General features: G+C 32.0%; 1 protein-coding gene across 4 annotated transcripts in view; it reads right to left on the bottom strand.

Moving 5' to 3' along the window:
• Positions 1 to 14,690, bottom strand: part of CstF64 (cleavage stimulation factor subunit 2 CstF64) — a 33,027-nt gene that overhangs the window by 16,430 nt on the left and 1,907 nt on the right. For 2 of the 4 annotated variants that reach the window (XM_089240180.1, XM_089240179.1), the window contains exons 2-5: positions 7,276 to 7,354; positions 1,641 to 1,810; positions 1,394 to 1,428; positions 364 to 471 (exon numbers count right to left, since the gene is read on the bottom strand). In XM_089240180.1, coding sequence (XP_089096306.1) covers positions 364 to 471; positions 1,394 to 1,428; positions 1,641 to 1,810; positions 7,276 to 7,354 — 392 coding nt within the window. The remainder of the gene's footprint in view (positions 1 to 363; positions 472 to 1,393; positions 1,429 to 1,640; positions 1,811 to 7,275; positions 7,355 to 14,690) is intronic. The other 2 variants (XM_089240181.1, XM_089240182.1) reach the window with 1 other exon arrangement.

Here is a 14,690-nt window from a genome sequence, read left to right on the forward strand (position 1 = left end):
AACCAGTCCTTCAATGAATCTTGTATTGACAAGTGGAGAGGACATTTCTATATGCAGTGCATTATATATTCATTGATTAGTTTTTTTTTCTTTCGTGATATGGGCTATTATATTGTGTTGCTGTATTTTGGTTATATTTGACATCCATATTTTCACGGTATTTTTTTAGCCACCTCGATGGGCAATTTGTCTGTTTAGGCTTTTGTATTTGTATGCTTTTTGGGCACACATATTTTCTGTTTGTAAGAAAAACAATAAATGCTAATAATTATAACACTCAAGAATCATTCAAGATTGTTTGAAAGACACAACATAAAGCCAACCCGGTTGCTATAGGCTATATAAACTTGTAAAATGTCTTACCTTCATCTGTTTCATCAGTTCGAACATTTGCTCAGGTGGCAAACTAGCTACTGCTTTAGAAATTTCTTCAGGTGCCTTCTCTGGATCGACTTCAGGACCATAAGGACTCTGGAAGAATGAAAGGAAAGGATTAATATTCCCATATCTAGTAATGAATAAGTATATTTCTTAATGAATCAACTCGTACCTTGAATATAAGAAAAAAACAAACTCGTGCCTTGAGTATAAGAAAAAAACAATTGGACATTTACTATGAAGAAATAAAAAGTATATGCAATTTATTTCACATACTAATATCACTAGGAAACATTGAGGTAGACTAGCATGCTAGAAAATGAGCTTTCATAGCATGCTAGAAAATGAGCTTTCATAGCATGCTAGAAAATGAGCTTTCATAGCATGCTAGAAAATGAGCTTTCACAGCATGCTGGGAAATTTGAACCACATTCTGGATAATACTTAAATATCAAACTCTTAAGAATCTATTCAATTGGCAGTTCGTACCTGGTCTGTTTAGGGGTCATTTTAGGATCTTTTCTGTTATACAAACTATGTTTACACAGTTCAAGCTCCATGTTCGATTCTACCACTACATCATGATTTATTAAAGATGTTGGATACCAAGTATATTTATTTACATAGATTCAATGAGTTAGATGGAAACATAAGTAGATTGATAAGTACTTTTGTTCCATAATCGTATGTAAAAGATTGGAATAAGCAGAGAAAAATTCAAAAAAAAAAAAAAAGAATTGCAAGACACATGATGGTGTAATACAAAAGTGTATGCATGTGTGGCAGCATATTTCTTCAAAACATCATAGGTGAAAAAAAAAAAGTGGTATGGAACAAATATTCTAAACATTGCACACTTATACCGTTTGTGCTTTGGTCCCGTCACATGTAGTTAGTGTTCAAATACTGGTGAGGTTTTGTATTTTATAAAACAATCTCTGGATTCATAATGAATATATATTTTTTTTTCAAGAAAGATCAAAATTTAAATAAACTAAAATGAAGTAAAACTTACTTCAACTGGCGGGCCACCAAGAGATGCTTGTAAATCTGAAAACAAAAAGATGTTCATTAGAGAAAACGTGAATTAAAAGTACAAATTCAATAACACAGCTAAATTTAAAAATCGTAAAACTGAATTCATATCGTAAGAGATTCCAATCATTTGGAGACGTTAGTGAAGCAAGCGTAGAAAAATGAGATTGTTACTGAAGCAGAAACAATTAAGACAATAATTTCGAGTTAATCATGAAAGCACTCACTTTTCAATTCTTCTTTGCTCTTTTCACTGGCAGCATTATCGACCCTCAAAGCTCTTCCATTTAGTTCATAAGCGTTCAAGTTCCGCATAGCGCTGAGAGCCATCTCCTGGTCTTTATATTCACAAAATCCATATCCTTTGGGTTTGCCAGTTTCTCTGTCATATACCAGCCTGCAAACATGGTTCAAAAAAGACAATAGATTGATAAATGCTATAAAATCTTGAGAAGAATGAATAAAAAAAAAATCCCTAAAAAAATATATATACCGCTATTGAACCTATCCACTTTTAGATGATCCATATAAAGCCAACCAAGACGTCATTATCAGACCCAAAGCTACATAATACAGTAGAATCCTGTTATAATGAACTCAGAGACTGGAGAAATAATCCGAGACTTGGCTATAACGAAATTTCATTATAAATGAATTCCTGGTTTTCCTGCATTGTTCCTATGTAAACTTATCTAGGGGATTATAAAAGTGTTTGCTAAAATGAGATTTTTGCTATAACGGTCTTCGTTAAAACGGGATTCGACTGTATTCCACATATTTTATGAAATGAGAGCAAACAAATTTATTTTTTTCTTGGGGCCATTTTTTATGTGTATAAAAAATGGTAAAAGATTGAAAATTTACAATTTCCTATATCAAAGAACCTAACAAAATGGAATACTTGTATGCAAAACTATTATTAGATAGATACCACGATACATAAAGGCTTAATTTAAAAAGGGGAAATTGTGCGATTTATTCATAAATTAGTAAGTTATAGAATGCCTAAATTTTTTTTATGACTTCCTAACAAATTTCACTGAGTTCGATTATTTTGATTGTTAACACATAATACTCATCTCCATGCAAAGAATGATCACATCGGAATCTAAAATTCTGAAGTGCTGCACCATAACTAGGATTAAAAACCTTGTCTGTAGGAGATGGAAATATAACATTTCAAATTTGATTTTTTTTTCTCAAGTTCTGCATGGGTACACTATTTATTATAGGCAATTCTATATCAAAGAGTGGATTATCTTCTTCACACCTGATTTAAAATTGATCATTAATTTTTATTATTTATTAATGTATATTGTATGTGAAAAAAAACCCTTAAGAAAAATTGTTTTTTATAAATTAATTATATATAATTAATTTGGGCCGATATCTTTACAATGGCCATTTGAGTTAGAGGAAAGAGATATACGTAATGTGTGAATTAAAATATCAGCTTACATATTGCACTCTGGCTTATAGAGTGATGATCATCTAAAATAGAATTGATCTAGTGATATGATACAGCTCATGGCTTTAACATATGCATTTCCATTAACATAAAGAAAAACTGTATAGACCCAGCTATAGTTGTTCTACGCATTATAAGCTAGTTTTTTTTATGAAATGCACGTTTAGAAACAAACAGTACCCCATCACTAGATTAATTCTATTTTAAACTGTGTTACTTTAAAAGTGGGAATGCAATGAAATGGAAGTAAAAATCTGAGATTTAAATAATTACTTTTTGGAACACCCTTATTGCAATACTTACCTCTATTACCTTCCCACACATATTTTAAAAATAAAATATGAAATTCTGACCTGCATTGAACACAACTGTGTTAAAGTAATATAGAACTCAGTGTTTTATTATGATGAATACAAAAAACACACATTAGAGAAATGTGAAAACTGAATTATGTCTTAAAATGTTTGTGAATTGCGTTTTTGAAAATACCCTTCAGGATGTAGAAGTTTTTTTGTAATGTTTTAAAGCAATATCTTCCTTTTTCTTTTAAATTGTAACATAATTTACTAAAGCAGAACATTAATTTTCATCCGTCTATTTTCATTTATTTCATCTATTTATTTAGCATATTTCTTTTTTTAAACTGAATTATAAACTTATTTAAGGATTAGTTTATTACAGGAAAGAAAACCCTCATTTAAAATTTAACATCGACCGAAATCTTTTACAGAAACATGTGCTTGTTAATTTAAAATGAACATAACTAAGTTAGACAGAAAAAAAACCTCAGTATCAAACAAACTCACACAAAAGATAGAAATAAAAACAAGAAACTTAGTCATTCGAATTTTATTTTCAGCAAAAAAAAAAAAAAACCATTTCCAAAACAATAAAATTACTCCAAAATAATATGATAAAGGTTAATCCCTCTTTTGAAACCACACATGCATACACTTTCAAACACCTCAGGTCGTATGCAAGAAAGGCGAGCTTGTTTTTTGCAAGCGTATGGTATAAAATGTTTTATTCATAAATTCACAGAGAAAATTCTCAATGCACATCAACATGGATGAATTTTATTTCAAACCACACTCTTTAGCAATTCCTTTCACATAGCGATTGTTCAAACTTGTGTGACTGCAGGGCAGATTATTCTTAAGGAGTGTTATCTTAATTTACTACTTTTAAAAATTTGACCTCAGGCCCATAATTTTAAACTCTGGGAAATGCAATATAATCTAGCAATCATTTAAGAATGATACTGGCCAACATAAGACTATTTTTGAAATACATGCTCACTCAACACCTTAATCTGAAGTTTTGTCTGTGAACTAAATCAGTTATGAAAATTTTCAAGTCATAGCTAAGATCATACAAATATATGAGATGGCAATAAGTCATAAGAGAACATCTTTCATGAGAATATGGCTTTCCATAAAGTAATTTTGTCTAGACTTTTTAAGTGTTAAAAAAAAAATATCTGGGAGATCAGATTTCAGACTAAACTGAGATATCCACCCAAATGCTTATATGCGACCAAATTATATTAACTCAGAAATAAGCCTGAATAAGTCAAACAAACCAAGAGGTCTAGTCAATATATGCTATGCATAACAAGCTTGTTACTTTGATTGAAGTGACTTCAAACAACTATGAAGATTCATTCTTGCTAAGGACTGGTTTTAAAACTAAATCTGCCGAATTGGAAATAGGTATGCTAACTACTCTGCTTTCTGTACATTAATTTACTTTATATAAATTAAGTACAAACCTAATTTTAATTTACAAATTATACAATGGCACTACTAGGTTTCAATTTCTCCACAAAAGAAAACCTCACATATAAAGAAGATTACTTTAAGATTTCTTCTGTGAACTGTCATGAAAAAATTTTGCCAAATTTTGAACAAAGCTTTTAAAATAATCAGACACAACCCAAATGGCTTAGGCTGACTAAAACAGTATCAGTGTTAAGTGATGAGAGACTTTGAAAAGAGATTTTTTGACTCATTTATTTATCTAAAAACAAAATTTTTTTTGCACTATTTTTTTGTATGAAAGTAGCACATGTCGATGCAAACCATATACATATTTTTTTCAGTTGCCTTTCTTACACTGCATATTTCTCACACAACCATGCATGCATCACAACACTCTTCAATCAACCACAGAAACAACCAGGATTAATTTCGTTTATTCATCAATCACTACCTTTATTTCAATCACACACAGGGATTACATCACTCACACAAACTCAGAAAAATATCACAAAGAACTTACGCAAAACTTGAAAATCAGCTTTATTACTAAATGCACTGCACAACATAAGGACTGGTAAATATAGTTTAAACTAAGCGGAAACTAGAAATAACTTGTTTCTCTTAACCCTTAAGGAAGAATTTTGAGCTGAAGAAATGAAACTGCACACAATGAAATGGTCAGTCATTTATATAAATATATTTATTTATGGCACCAGTACAATGTTATCAAGAATAAATGGGGGAAACGGTCATAGAAAGATTATTATACGAAACAAATTTTCTTTTATGATGTTCTAAATAATTTTTTTTAAATGACAAAGACAGAACTTGAGAAGAAAATTTTCAGCGGCTGATGTTTTCTAAAGTGCAGCGAATCAGCAGGAGGAGGAGCAACACTCCACTTGCACATCTCCCACTATGCAGCAAATATATAAAAAAATAATCACTACCGAGTGAAACGAACAAAAGGATAGCTGAAAAAAAACCTTATTCATCATTTTTAATCAGTTTTGTTAAAACTTATCTTAAGGAATTATTTGTGTAGGATATATAAATCTCAAATTTCTTTTTTTCAATATTAATTTGTTAACTGTTGGGAAAAGACTATCACTGGACTGCCTTTTTATTACTCTCTCAAAATAAACCAGTCTATAAAACAAAAACCCCAATATCTTGCAAAAAATATAATGTAACAATTGGAACGAAACCTCAATCTCAAAAACTATGATTTCAACCTAAGACCAGTCAGACTACATTGATATGGAATCAAGGCCATTCTCATGAGATTCACTACGATTTCATGTTTTTTTTTAAATCTGATTTACATAAGCAGGGAAGGGATCTACCTTATATATATATATATAGCTTAGACTGTGAATGATAGAGAATTAGATGTGTGAATGAGATTCTTTGATACAAATATGTGTTGGAGTATTATTCAAAAAAATTGAGACACATAGATTTCTCTTCTCTAAGGACAATTGCCAAAAATAAACTACTTCAAATGATGCAATATTTAAAGGGATGGGAAATTACGACATGAGAACCATTGTTTTCACCCCCCCCCCCACTTCAATGCTTACTTTAAAAATAATTAAAAATGGTATATAACAGGGGTTAAGCTACAGTCCCATTTTTCACAAAATGCAAAAGAAAATCGTAAAATGCGAAAGTTGTAGCATCCACTTTCACAAAAATGCGTACAGGTGGTATGAAACGAGTAGACATCCAACCATCAATCATTACATTAGCATTGCAGCAGTTTGCTAAAGCTTTTTCCCCCCTTTTCGCTTTTTTACGAAAGGAATTTTTTATTCGGCTCAAACCCTGGTATATAACAAGCTCAGATTAGTTTTGCAGGTGTTCATCTCAGAAAAATGAAGGATTTTTTTCTTTCCTCAAGGTATTTTACCAGTTTTGTACCTATGCAGAAGAGAACAGATCCTCTACCAAACGATTGAAAGAGCTGATAGCTGATGTCTTACACCAACATAACTTCAGCAGTAAAGTGAATGATTATGCATGGCAATATCATACCATATGTTGAAAAAAGTCTCATACTTCTGTTTGAGAAAACTTTGCTTAAATTAAAAAATCAATGTGCCATTGGGTCACTTTTTGCTCCAATTAGACTCCCTATCCATGAACATACTTTCGATCAGTTTGTGATAATATTCGGACAAAAGCTTAAACTATTACTACTTGGAAGCTAGTTGGCTAGTCAGGCATATCTGCAAGGATCTCAATTGGCATTTCTGTTCATTCCAAAGAGCCTCTATCAGATAAGAGGTCAGAACTAACTTTGAGCAGACTAAATATATTTTACCACAGCTAAAAAACCAACCTAATATAAAAGGCAGACTATGATGTTCAAATCAGTATGGCTCCACCACACAGACGGTAAAACAGGAACATTTTCAGTAGACCCAGATTGCCTGAATTATTTTTTGACATTTATGCCAGCTACGAGCCATGCAAACGACCAGTCTATACTTGGCATATTCCTATAACTCATCAGGCATCTAGTCACTTTTTTTTAACATAGGCATGTTGTACATTCTTTTGCTTTCTATATAAATACACTTAAAACTAAATCATAACGTTTTTGAACAATACAAAGTGTGAAATCATTACCTGAAGCTTACAACTGGACCAACTTCAGAAAATATATCCTTTAACTGTTCTTCAGTAGCTTCGTAAGGTATATTACCCACTGCAATTACACAGCAAAAACATAAGTAATCCATACACTACCGATTAAAAATTGACAATCAAACTCTATGAATGGCCATGATACTTTCAGTGACAGGTATGTAAAAAACACACGGACCTATTTGATTCTTATATTTTTCAGAAATACAGAATAATTTTAACTTTTGAGAAGAGAGAGAGAGAAAGGCTACTATTTCAAATTAAATTATTTCATAAATGCAGACTGCCTTTAGGTGATTTGTACTAGTTGCCCTAATCATCTCTATGGACACTTTAATACTATTTTTTTCAACTCAGTGTCTCACATGGTACACTCCTGCAGACCTATTGATTGAAAATTAGACGTCATACTATACAGGTACCAAGGCCAAATAAAACTCGTTTCCAAAAATTTTTCCTTTATTTAGCTCCCAAAATATTTAATTTACTTCCTCAGTTAATAAAAGAACAATCTTCATGTACATCTTTTTTCGTCAATTTAAAATCTTGGTTGTTAACTCAAGAAGATTTAAATTATCTGTTTGATATTGTAATGTAACCTTCTATCTTGCATACGCTGCTAAATGCCAAATTTTTTTGTTTATCAATTCCATTCCTGTTGCCACTTATTTCTTGGTGTTATATATATGTGTGTTTTTTTTCTTTCTTTTTCTCTCTCGTTATTATTTATGCCGACAGATATGTATCAGATATTGTTTTGTGGGCTCACAAGCTTGCTTAGCCCCTAAATGTTTTGTAACTGTGTTTAAAAATCTTAAATAAAGAAAATTTGAATTTGAAAAAAAAAAAATTGATGACTGAATTTTTTAAATTGGCATGCTTAAAATACAGATGAAACCCAAAAGTATGCCGAAATCTGTGACATACGCAGAACAATCTGGAAGAATTTTAAGAAAAATGTAGAAAAACATTATGGGAATTTTTACCACAGAACATTTCCAGTCTGCAGAGGACTTGTTGCAGAACAATGCAAATATTCTGCTATGGGGAATAAAACAAGAAATTGAAAACACAGAATAAAGAGGGCACTTACCATTACTAATTGCATACACAAACAAGATCTCAAACGGATCCAGATTATATACACTTCCATATCTGGACCCACACATACCCTACTTATGATGTATTATTACTTTTGGATAGTTTCCACATAGCATACATAAATCACAGACTAAAGTGATAACTGAATACATTGTCATAAATCAAAATGCGGGAGTGTTTAAAAAACAAATGAACCACACACTTATTCTAATCTTAATTTATAGAAAAATGTAATAATTCCCCCCCCCCTCCCCCCAATCTGCAAGAAAGTTAGAATTGTGAAAACAAATCAGACATTTGTAAAATGGGTTGATAAATCCAAGGTGTAGACATGACAAGAAAATCTCCATTGGCACCTAATATTTCCTATTTGTTTTGTACCTTTAACACATTCCCTTTTCCATGAGGCTCACAGAACAGGGTAAATGTTAAAACCAACTCATTCATGGTGAAATCACAAACCCCTCATTAGCCCTGTTTACACGTGCAAGATTGGAGTAAATTTTCAATGCGTGATCACTAGCTCAGGCAAAAGAAATGTGCTTGACCTCTAAAATACTTGGTTGGCACATGGTTTTTTTCTTGCACTGTCAAGCCCTGACACCCTCTTCTTTGATGGAGTATCAAGTCTTGCCAGCTCGGCTTTGATTTAAAATAACTCTTTAAAACTCTGGATTTGTACAACCTGGGCACAGAAATTTTTAGGTGAGAATAAATGAGTTTAATTAGTGCATTAACAGATGCTGCGTGGGAAATTTTACTACGGAATAAAATTTTTGAATCTACGGAATTAAAATATATATTTCATATTCAGTAATTATAATTCAAAACATAAAACACATTTTAATCTACATAAAAGTGTTTTGTTATTTATCATATCTATCACGTTGAAAAAAGCTATTTGATAGAATTTTGACAATAAGTTTTCTTCTGTTTTAATACAGAGTTGGTTTCGAGTTCAAAAACCTAACCCTAATCCCCTATCTCACACATATTTTGAATAAACAGCTCTATTTTGCTTAAGACATTGAACACAGGTAATGAGTAGTTTAGATAAAAAAACCATGAAATTCTATGTTATCTGTTCTAGACTCCTTTTATGTCAAAAGATTCAAAATTGCAAATTATAATTAATATATATTTTTTAAATTAATGTTTAAAAATAAAACATGCAAAAAAAGTAAGTTTTTCATCATGTTACACATATGCACCTATTGTGTTCAAAACAGTATCCAAAAGCATTGATTTAGGTTTTTGACAATTTAAACCAGTTTTTGATGCTTGTCATGTCAAAAACCCAACCGCGGTGTACAGTAGTTAGACTGCTGTTATCAAAATTCAAGTTCGCAAAACAATAGAAATAAATCACTGCATACACATTTTTGTGTGCACCTTTACAAAATGGAAACCTCCCGTATAACTAAATTCTTGTTATAAGTTATACTCAATACTAGCCTTTTACTGTACCCAAATGCAATATCTATTTCTTAGTGGCATCTGAACATACTACTCATTTTCGCAGTAATGTGCTGCCAGCAAATGAGTAATGTCTCAGAGAAGTTTCCGATTAAGGCTGGATTTGACAAATGAGAAACAAAGACACTATGATATAATTCCCGAAAATTATTCAGATTCTGCTTTTGTGATTCCACAATTTTTTTATGGAGTTATCAAGACCTGGTAATAAAATAAGTAATAAGTAATAAAATAAATTTTGAATTTTGAGCCATTATCAAGCGACAGACCAGAGGCAAAATGACAATAACATAGCCACCCACTTTGGAGCGAGAATTCGGGAAGGTTTTCGCACAGATCCAAATTCCAAACAAAAATTAATGTAAAAAGGATGTTTTAAAACATTTTCAGAATATTTTCCTGTTGCAAAAACCGCGGCACCGTGGAAGCCATTGCCAACCATTAGGTTAAAGTCCTTTGGTTAATTTACCTCTCAAAAATCAAATCTTGCAAACTAAAAAGTCTCCATCAAGCCTGAAACAGGACATATGGATAAAGCAGATACATGCGATCGTGCCAATTTTGGATTTCAAAAGGCCGGATTGACGCTTGCTGATTGGCTAATTTTGTGTTTTTTTCTACAAAAATGTAATACTGCACTTTGCCTAAGAATACAAGGAATCAGTAATAAATTCCATTAAATTTAGTTGGAAGCCTGCACAACCTCTGGTTCGCAGAAAGTGTTCATTGAAAAAATAAAAAAAATGCAACATAATAAACAACAATGATAATTATCCACACATTTTTTTGACATCAAATAGACATATTTTGACTTGATTCTTTCTGCATGTCTTCGGCATGATACTAGGTTTGTAGATGCAATATTTAGTAATACAGTCAGACCAGGTTATAACGAACACAGATATTACAAATTTTCACATATAACAAAGTTTTTCCATGTCCCTTGAATTTTGCATTGTTTATCTGTAATTTTGATTGATTATAAAGAACACCGATTTCAGCAAAGTACGCCTATAACAAATTTTCAACCAGTTTCAAATAAGAATGTTCGAGAATTACATTATATTCTTATCTAAAAATTTACCTTTCCAAAATGCTTAGTTACAGATGAAAATGTTCAGTTTTTTCCTTGGAAGACATTCTATTGGTGCGTTTTTTGGTTAGTTATTGTAAAAGCTTCTTTTTTTTTTTACTGTTCTCCATCAAGTCCAATTTTGCTTGAAGAAAGAAGAGGAAGGTTATTTTATTCTTAAGGCCAAATAATTCGTAAACGCCTTTGTTGCATTTACCACCAGTGACGTCAAAGAAGAGTGCTGTAGGTACTCCCCATAGTATTTTCTTTATCAACCGATTTTGTCCAAAAAATAAAATATTACAAAATAAAAGTGAAAAATATTTATGAAATATTAAACTTCAAGTCACTGGCTATGATTTCAGATAAGTTTTATTTCGAAAATTCCACTTTGAATTTTTCATCTCAAAAATTTGGAATGTACACTTTTTTTGGGAAAGACCCATACACAATAATATTGACACTCAAGCACCCAGAGAAACCCTTAGCTTCAATAATACCTCTAAACCAAATATTGATGGGATACATTCTTAATATTTTTTACCAGCACATTCACAGAAATGTAGGGGGGGGGGGGAGATGGGGGAATTCCTGGTCGATTTTGTAAGCAAAGTTTTGTTAAATTGTCTATTTCTGATTTTGTCGAAAGTTCTGTGCCGTTTGGCGACCGATTTTTTTTGTTTGCCAAACATATAACATCGTAAAAATTCAAGATAGTTGCCAAAAATTATGGATGATTTCATGGCGAATGCAAGAACAATAGCAATAACATCATGAAGAGGAATACGGGAACAACCAAAGAAAGTGTTCGCCACTGGATTCATTAGATTTGGATAGGGAGTACATGTTCCAGCAAACCCAACAGCAACCTAATTTTTTACACTGATTGTTGTTCGAAACCATTTTAGTGGCACATTTCAGGCAAGAAATTCTATTTTGTTCATATCACACAAGACTTCTGTCAATATTGAAATAGGTTTTTTTTTGTCTGAATGAAGAAAGATCATTTTAGAAGAAAAAAAAAAATTCACGTAATTGGTGAGAAAAAGAATTCAAGATGGTGCAAAAATAGATGAGGATAGCACATTGCTTGAAAAACATTCTTGTCACCAATGAAAAAGCCAAAACATCAAGGTAATCTATTGGCAACAAAAAAAGTCAAACTCACTACAATCTTGCTGTTTGGGTCAGTGAGAACAGCGTGCATCACAGAATTGAAATTAACAATCTGAATGATATTCGAGAAAATCAGCAAATTATTGCAGAATCTAAATTGGTATTGGTGATTGTAATTGAATCAATTTAACATTATAATATTTTTTTCAGTAAAACTTCTGGAACAGCTACAGTTTCAATTTTTTCTAGCCTGTTCGCACTTTTCTTCCTGGTCTGCCAGTTTTTCCATTAGTTCGTTTTTTCTAAATTATGTTATTTATAGCCCATTGTTCATTTCATAATGTATGCTCCTTCATTATCAATCTGGATCCCGTATCTGGTCCAGGATGTGTGTCATATTTTTAATCTGAGGATGTACCACTTTCTGATTCTTAATAAGAATCTGCTTCTTAACTATAGATTTCATCCTTAGTTAAGAATCGAGAGGGAATTTTGCTACCACATTCTTAACTAAGAATCGTTTTTGTTCCGGAGTTAAGAACCGAAGCTGCCCACTTCTTAGCTCGATTCTTAGTAAACAATTTTTTCTTCCATGTGAGATACCTTAAATTCTTTCTTCAATAGAAGTTTTAAGTTATATCGAAAAGTTATCTGAAGGTTGTGTGGAAGAATTGAAAACAGTGTTGGAGTCTATATACATCACATATACGTTGATAATAGTGGTAAAATATCGGATTATTTCGATAAAGTTTGCTACATTTATCACATTTACCAGTGATTATGCATAATCCTCAAATTTTCAATCCATAACTATCATGATTGATGAGTCGTAAATACAATTTTTTTCATATTATGGAAACTTGTAGATTTGCAATTTTTTATTAGTTTAAAACTTGAGAAAATTGAATTTCTTCCCCAAAATGTGTAAGATAAAGCTCTAATCAGCCGAAATATAATTCTACATAAATTAAAAATCATTATTAACATGCTGCTGCGGTTTTTTTTTTTTTACATGCTTCTGTGTACGTAAAAAAGCTAACATTACAGAAGCGATTACCATTTTTAATATTGATGTATCATCCAACCACTATAATTTTTATTTCACCACGAAGCAGCTATGCAATACATGTACAGTACCACGTTCATTTCGCCATGACAATTAATTTAAAGAAACATAAAGCATATTATTAAATTATTGTTAGTCTTGTAATGTTCGCTTCACTTACATACATAATGAAAACACAACAATGACTCATTCATCACATTAACCATGGTTTGATGATTATGCATAATGACCTACAAATGTGATAGATTCACGGTATATTAGCAAAATTTATCAAACTTACCGAAATGGCAGGTGATTATTCATATAACAGCTCTTTATCACTTTCACCGTAACATATATAGCATAGCCCCTCTTCATGGAGGGTGGCAGGAATCCATCCCAGTGAACGTTGGATGAATATTTTGATTCGAATCGTATCGGATGATTAAGTATGGATATAGTTTTTTGCTGCAACATGTTAAAAAAATATGTATTTATCATTTCTTCTCAACCACATTCACATTTGCTGAAATAATCTCCGCCATTTTTACAGGCTAGCGTCGCTCAAAAATTCCTTTTCCTCTCCCCATCTTGTCAACAACAAGTTGTTAATTTTTAGCTGGGTGCTGATTGATCAATGGCAAAATTCCCCAAAAGGGAAATTTTTCAGCCTGTCCATCGTCACGTAACCTTAAGAATAACTTTTAACAATCACACCGTGGTTGCATTCGGAGCTCGATTCTTACGTATGGATGATTTGTTATTAAGAATTAGATGGTGGTACACCCCCTGTATTCCTTAGTCTAACAATGCTTTGTTTTTGTAGTTTTCCATCATCATTTTTGCGTTTTTAATACAGCTATAATACTTATTCCTTATTCATAATTTTTATCTTTGGCAAAAAAAGACTGAAAGCATCGCTCCATTTCACACTTGGCAATTTCTCGTCATACTTTTAAATGTTTTTCTTGCCTAAAAGGATTATACTACAGCTGTTCCCAGTAGAGATTTTTTGTTTCTAAGACGTACAAAAAAAAAAGACTCGTTTTACTCTTTTCGAACTTTTTGTCATGCTCATGAATGCTTTCCTTGCAAAAGAAAAAAACTACCAAAACAAACTGTGCTGATTTTTTACATTGGTAAGGAAAACGTCCAAAACCATGACTCTATCTGGTCTCTTGGCGACTTCTCGTCATTCTTTCAAACATTTCTCTAACCAAAGAATAAAATCTCCAAAATTGCACCAAAAAGGGATAAAACTATTGTTGTTCTAAACTTTTATGATACTCAAGAGACAGGAGAAACATACTGTTACGAAAAATCTGACAGAATAAACAAAATTTATTGGCACGACTAGAAACTAGAGTACTATCACATTTCATAGGTGAGCCTATATTTTTTTGGTGTCGTATATTAGTCTCAATTTTTTTAATCTTTTGGGTTGTTTCCCTTTCAGGTATTGTGTGCTCAGTGCCCAACTTTCACACCTGAGTGGCGTGGTGGTGAGATGCTCATCTACCACCTTGAAGGTTGCTGCCACTGTCCTGGGTTCGAACCCAAGGGAGGATATAGATATTTTCCCTAATG

This window comes from Pholcus phalangioides, unplaced genomic scaffold (assembly GCF_987345545.1).
Source record: "Pholcus phalangioides strain wild (caught in Gottingen) unplaced genomic scaffold, Ppha-v1.0 ptg000012l_1, whole genome shotgun sequence".
In the NCBI taxonomy this organism is placed as follows: Eukaryota; Metazoa; Arthropoda; class Arachnida; order Araneae; family Pholcidae; genus Pholcus; species Pholcus phalangioides.